Source organism: Lutjanus erythropterus, chromosome 3 (assembly GCF_056507025.1).
Source record: "Lutjanus erythropterus isolate fLutEry1 chromosome 3, fLutEry1.hap2, whole genome shotgun sequence".
In the NCBI taxonomy this organism is placed as follows: domain Eukaryota; kingdom Metazoa; phylum Chordata; class Actinopteri; order Lutjaniformes; family Lutjanidae; genus Lutjanus; species Lutjanus erythropterus.
The window spans coordinates 45,079,257-45,086,423 of NC_139319.1; the positions used below are offsets into that span (position 1 = coordinate 45,079,257).

Consider the following 7,167-nt stretch of genomic DNA (forward strand, 5'->3'; position numbering starts at 1 on the left):
ACTGAACTGTGGACACTGAACATTTAACTGTTGTTCCGGATATTTTGGGAGACCTGAAATATGACTCAGCAAATTGCTGAGCCCCTCAAACAGATGCATGAACAACACGACCTCCCCCTCCCCTCACCCTCAGTTACAAACGGACCTTCAGCGACTCTCTCAGTCCAAATCAGCCCAGCAGTTCACTTCAGTTCCAACAACCCACAAAGAAGAAGGCCATACATTATGTTTAAGAGCCACTGGATTATTTACACAATATTATCATACCTGTATTATTATATCGATATTTCATGTTTTAAATTTTACGATTATCCTCGACACCCCTAGTGCGGATGTAACCCCTATAGAATATGCTGTTACTAAAGGGTTAACCTATTGAGTGTCAAACCACCTGATGTCAACAGAGAGCGCTCCTGTACTGTTGTAACCTCAGCCATGAGAAAAAGTTCCTCCAGTGTGATACTGCATAGAGGAGCGCCACCGGCTCATTTTTGGTCAAACTACAGCGAAATACGTGAAGATATTTACTCAATTCTTACTAAGAGTTGTGGACAAGATATTTTTCTATCAAAATTGTATTATCAAACAGACTCAAATGGAGCACTGCTATACTGTAGTGTGATTTGAACAGTTATCTTATAGCCATGGTTAATGGTTTTAAATGTATGACTGTGATTAATTGAGAAGAGAAAGTGAATAAGGTACCTTACAGAAAGAGAATATAAATTGATGTACTTGATTATGTTTGTTCTGTACTGCTACGTACAGATTGGTTTTTATCCTGGATTTGGTTTGGTCCCATACTATGCTGATGTCGATGGCGAGCCTGTCCCAGTGAGCGACACTCCACAGAGGGAACATTTGGATGCAGTGTGTCCAGCTGCTTCAGATTCCATTCTGCAGAGTGACTGAGCTGATTCGCATCAGGACTTCAAATTCTGGATCTCAGATAAGGAACACTTAGGAGATTTTTCTTTACTACCCGGGTAGATTGACTTTATTTTTCCCAAAGAAACACCAAGGGACAATTTATTTATTTTTATTTTTGTTTTCATTTTTTCTATATAAAAGAGCTCTATTTTATTTTGGGGTATTTTCACTTGCAAAAGTAAAGCATCTTGGTGGATATGTGTTGCAGAGATTGTGCAATAAATCTGCCAGCTGTTCTGTTCTAAAAGCAACGTCTCCTTATGAGTCTTGTTTACACTACTGGTCAGAGCCTAGTATTACTATACATTCTACTGTAGCTGTTCTTTCAAGTTAAGAATAGAGGCGCTACACGGGGAATTAAAAAGTGCTTCTTGTTTTGAGGGAAAAGGTCAAATATGAGCTTGACATGTTACAGCTGGAGCAGCAGTATGACCACAACTATGACAAAAGTCTGAATCAAGGAAGGGAAACGCATCACTTAAAAATGAGGAAGACTAAAAGGTGTTGCTATGTAAGCACCATACAAACGAAGAAGCAGATCACAGACTGCAGCAGTCCAAAGAGAAACTTTGGTCACAGTTCAGTGTCTTACAGATCAGCCAGAGATCTCTATTGAAACTGAAAACCTTCCTGTGTCTTCAGCCGGGAGTGTTTCCTCGAGGAGCCGTAAAGGTGGTGAAATGAATACTGCAGCGCCAGGTGAGACAGAAATACTTTATGTTAAGTTGATGTTGTCATCATAAAAGAAAACATTTATTTTGCATCAAATTATAAACTATTGGGTCATGTAAGGTATACAGTCATCTTAAAGTTTAAGAAAACAGTCCAAATGGTTTGTCAGGTTTGTGTGTATAAGTGTTTAAGTGAATATGTCTTTTTGGTTATATGTCAATAGTTTTGATTTATTTATTTCAGTATCTTGTGTAATCTTCTCATTTTACTTTTGTTTTTATGTATGATTGTTTTAAGCTTTGTGTTCTTTTATTATATTGGACCACTAAAGATGATATTTAAAGGGACAGTTCACTCCAAGATCTACAGGGATAAATATAACTACAGGCCAGAGGAAAAAGTTTATTTTTGATTTTGGAGTGAACTAACTATCCCTTTTATATCGGAATTTCTATCACATGAATGCACAGGTTGTGACCTTGTACAACACAATCACACAAGTGATATCTGACAAAGTCAAAAAAGAGCCTCACAACCAGCAGCCGTGTCCTTTTCTTCATCTCTACAGTGTTTGGCTATCCAGTTAGCATTAGCTGTTGGTGTTTGGGGATTTCAAGTGTCAAGTTTCAGAGCAGAGAAAACTGCTGGTGGCTCCAAGTTTAGTGTTCAAGAACTGCAGCAAAAGAGGTTTGAGGTGTGTGTGTTTGTGTGTGTTTTCTTGACACAGGTGGAAAACTGATGGGATGCATTGTTGTGAGCTTTGGTCTCTTGTGTGTCCTACAAGCTGCTCTAAACATTTGCCTGCGTCTTGCTCTCTGTGAGTTGTATATATGTTTGTTTATATACACAATAGATAAATTATCATTCTAACATTAACTAATCTAACATTTTCTGTGTGATAACATGGCTCTATTGTTGATGTTTACAGATTTTCAGCTCCTAGAAAAACCTATAGTATTATGAATGCATATGTCAGTGTTAATATGTGTTAAAGTGAATTGTCTCTATAGTTGTGAACATAATCTGATTGTGTTGTGATGATGTTAGATTCCACATCAGGTATTGATGCCATCTGTAAGAATGTGACTGAGGAGAGAGACACCTTTGGTAAGTATGATGATAAAACTACTGCAGTATTCAGCATTAAAATGTGTAGAAGTCAGACACTGTGCAAATATACAGTCAGTGTTACACATTTTACGTCATTTGAAACATCGCATTTAAATCTCAGTTGTACAAAAAGAGGAAAAGATGATTTACTGTTTCACTGACAGAAAAATGTACAAAAAATATTATTGTCTGGATAGAAGAAACTAACATTTTATTTAGTTAAATATATATCTCTTTTTTTTTACCTGTGTGCTTTCCTGAGGTTCTTGATGAATCTCCGCTTCCCTCTGCCTTTTTGCATTTATTGTTCAATATCTCAAGATGACAAACAGAGGAAAGATAATAATCAGAGGGGACGGTGCTTTGGGAGTCTGTCACCTAGTGGTTGGGACTTACTACTACACCTTAAATTGGTCAAAGTGGCTTCCAGATATCTGTCCACTGTTGAGGACACCATGCAAGAAAGGGCTGAACAAAACACTGAGTTACACTTTGTGGTCAAAAGTGTAAGGGCACCAAAGTACACATATTGTACATCTCATTGCAAGTCTAGGGCCATTAAAGGTCCAGATTAGTGAGGATTTACTGGCAGAATATGGTAGAAGTGGAATATACTATTCCATAGATAATAAGTATTTTTCCACCTGAAAATAAGAATTGTTGTATTTTCCTTACCTGAAAATGACCCCTTTAGACGGGCAGATCCTATTCTAGGGAGGCCATGTTGAGCTGTCTCAATCTGGCTCCACACATGATCATTCTGCAACAGAGAAAAAATGTTTGGAGGTGTATTTCTCTGAATCAATCAACAACATGAAATCCAGGATGTAGTGATGGACATTTGCATGTTGAGAGGCAACCCTTTAAAATGACTAAATCACTGGAAAAGAAAACCGTGATTGCTTGGTCGCATTAGCATCCCATGTGATTGGCATTTTCAGCATGTAGGTCGTTATCTCAGAGTTTGAGTTTCTCAGCTAGTTGTCCAATGGCAGGCTTATACCCCGAGATCTGCAACTGTAAATCCTACTACAAGTTTGGAAGGAGAGGGAGAGGCGAGGTGTTTGTATCTGCAAGCTCACCGCTAGATGCCACTAAATCCTACACACTGGACCTTTAATATGCTGCCAACTTCACTGGGAAGGCTTTCCACAAAATCCTGGAACTCGGAAATTTCAACCACATGATTGACTGAATAAGTACATATCAGTTTATTAGGTGGTCAGTTTCCAAGTTTGAATTCATTCATATCTGGGCTTTCTGTAAACCATCTAAAGTCCTGTCTACATTAACAATTCACAGTTGGGTCTTTAGTCTGCATCAGAGAATAGTAGCAGTAGAATAGTAACTTAACTGATCACACAGCAATGCCTCAGTGCATGTTAGTAAAATTCAATGCACCACAAGAGAATTTGTGCTAAGCTAACATATGGAGGAAGGGATACAGGGTTAGGGTTAGGGGTTAGCATGTACAAAGTCACAGATCTCTGGTTTCTTGCTGTAAGACAGAGTAGTTGGAAAAAAATATGAACAGTAGTCTATGTTACCATTTGAACTGTGCCATGACTAAAACATATTATGTGTGTCGATTTAAAACATACCTTTAAAAGACAAGAAAGTCACAATTTGTTGTAGTTTTGTCATAGTTTATTTCTATGTGAAACCGCTCAGTGAGCTATATCTCTCGTCTTGCAAAATTCATGTCATCAACACTATATCGTCCCTTTGCAACATTATCTTATATACCTGATGTGTTTTATCCAGCAACTCCTGGTCCTTTTATCAGTCAGGAAGATAAACAACCACTGTCATGTGACAACATCCCGGGATGAAAAACACATAGGCATCATAGCTTCAGCAGCTAACATTAGCTTTTGGATGGAGAAAGTCATGACGCCACACAATTTTTCCAATTATGTATCTTCATAGTCATCATAGATACTTAAAATTTTAACAAAAAAATAGTGACTTTCACATCTTGTAAAATTATTTTTGTAAATTGACAAACATATGTGTAACTGATGGCACAATTCAAACAGAATCAAAATTGTATTTGTATCTCACCATTGGCTTCAGTTCATATTTTTTCCAAAGTTGGGTCCCGTGGTGGTTCACCAGAAGGATGACTTTGGCTCTCTATAGAATGGACATTCTGTTGTAAAGTGATTTCTTCCAGTCATGTTCTGATTGTGTTACAAATGATCGTAACCTCTCTACTCAAACTGGCAGCTTCACAGCTGAATTCCACGATGGAAGAGAGAGACGAGCTGAAGAGGAAGCTGAATGTTTATAGTAAGTATGAGGATAACTCTGTTTCAATCAAGAGACACTTCATTCTGAGTGTACGAAATATATATTTCAACAACATGTGCATGGTCAAGATTGCCCTGTTATTTTATCAGTGTGTATACACTGAAAATGAATCGAGAACACCAGGAATTTAGCATTTAACATTGAGGAAGTGGTCAAAGTATGTCTGAGTATAACACTTCAAAATCCTAAAAAGAAATTAGATGTAAGTTTTTTGTAACTCAATTCATTGTATCATCATCATTCAACATTTAAGACAAGCTTATGTTGAATGAGAGAGATCTGAGATTTGCTGCTCACATCTAAAATCAAGTCATCTGCATAAAAACATACATTACAGTCTGGAGTGGCATTGACAATATACTTTTACAAGTATGCAGGGCTTGAAGAGAAACATCACAGAATACATTATTTTGAGAGACAACATTATTAATAAAGTGTTTATTGCACCAGTCGTTCTTTGCCTTCCACAAGATAAAATCATGTTGAGTAAATCTGTGATCAGTCTGTGATCACAGCAGTATCAGCACTTTTTCAGCTTCCTTCTGTTCCTTCAACAGATCACTATTTGGATGAAGGGTGGCTGTATTTCCATGGTAGTTTCTATCTTCTCTCTTCAATCAAGAAAAACTGGCAAGACAGTAGAAGTGACTGCCTGCAGAGAGGAGCAGACCTGATAATTATCAACAGCCAACAAGAACAGGTGTGTGTGTGTTCACTGATATACTATATGAGTCATAAATAAATAGTGAAATATTAGATGAGGTCAGTGAGGTGGACTGACATTGTTATATATTAGCTGATCACTGTATATTTCTCTTTAAAAACAAGGAATTCACAAGACGGTTCCCAGGGGTAATGTGGATTGGACTGACTGACAAAGAGACAGAGGGGAGGTGGAAATGGGTGGATGACTCTCTGCTGACAACAAGGTAAACACATCACTCTTTTATTCAAGTTTAATCAATCTTTAATAGCTTCTTTCAAAGTGCCACAGTTCTGAGCAGACCTGGGATTTCTCAACATATTTAATAGTTTAACTTTGCCCACATTGCTGCTCATTAAATACTGTTGGTTTCTGTTCTTTGACAAAAGTTTGTTTGTTTTGTGTTTCAGCTTCTGGCGCTCCGGAGAACCGAACAACTATAAGAACACAAACGAAGACTGTGTGGACAGTAATTCAAATCATGGCCTAAACAGCTGGAATGATGCAGTATGTCAAACTCAAAACCTCTGGATCTGTGAAAAGAAAATAGATCCATAACATAGTGTACCCACCATCATGACTGTATATTGAAGACATGAAGAGATGATGTATTTACTACCTGAAAGGTTACTAAAAAACAAGACCTGTCCCAGCCACTACTTGTTGATCCTGCTGCCATCAGGCAAGAGATACAGAAGTATCCGCTCAGGCTGTGAGCCGGCTCAATTTATCCTCAGCACCCGTCCAGTATAAATCATTCATTCTTGGTGTTTTTTATTGTATCCTTAATCTTAAATATTTATTAAAAGATGAAACTCTTGGCTATTAAACTTTGTCGGGCCAATCTCCTCGTGATGAAAAGAGTTGATGTCTGAAGAAGTTGACAAAATGTTCTCTTAATGTTAATCAAAATCCACATTTTTAAACCATATTTCTTATTCAGCCTTGATTTAGAAGCACTATACAGTGGACATGTTATGGTCAAGACACAACTGATAGCAATATTATTTAAATGAATTTGTCAAATTTGCTTGAGCAGTACTCCCCCTGTTTTTGAACCAAGAGGTGAGACAGGGGTCCTTGGGGTATAGCTAATCCATTTTATGCCTGATTAAAAATTGATGAAAATGTTGCTCCTTTAAAATTATGCCCCTAATTTCTGTCAAATCCAAACATGAAAAAAAAACAACCAAAAACAACAAACAGGATTTAAACACAGATAATTATAATAGCATATTTCTATGCCTATGTCATCAGTAGGCAGCAATCTTTAGATTTTGAAGGCATTAACACATTTTTAAACTTTTTCAAGTCATGAATTCTTATCTGGGAAGTTTCAAAAATTAAAGCAAACCAAAGCATTTCATTAATTACTTGTTTCATGATATAAAGCCATAAAGAATAAATTTTCATCCAAAAATTGGTATTGGTATTAATGA

General features: G+C 37.1%; 1 protein-coding gene across 1 annotated transcript; it reads left to right on the top strand.

Annotated features, from left to right (window-relative positions):
* The first annotated feature begins 1,456 nt into the window (after positions 1-1,456).
* Positions 1,457-5,767, top strand: LOC146330887 (uncharacterized). The gene is made up of 5 exons (XM_084711784.1): positions 1,457-1,629; positions 2,330-2,419; positions 2,650-2,709; positions 4,942-5,004; positions 5,583-5,767. The coding sequence occupies exons 1-5, from the start codon at positions 1,611-1,613 to the stop codon at positions 5,765-5,767; spliced, it is 417 nt and encodes a 138-aa protein (XP_084567910.1). The 5' UTR covers positions 1,457-1,610.
* The last annotated feature ends 1,400 nt before the right edge of the window (positions 5,768-7,167 follow it).

Coding starts and splice junctions, on each gene's coding strand:
- LOC146330887 (XM_084711784.1), top strand. Junction 2,420..2,649: donor TTGCCTGCGTCTTGCTCTCT/GTGAGTTGTATA, acceptor TGATGATGTTAG/ATTCCACATCAGGTATTGAT. Junction 2,710..4,941: donor TGAGGAGAGAGACACCTTTG/GTAAGTATGATG, acceptor TCAAACTGGCAG/CTTCACAGCTGAATTCCACG.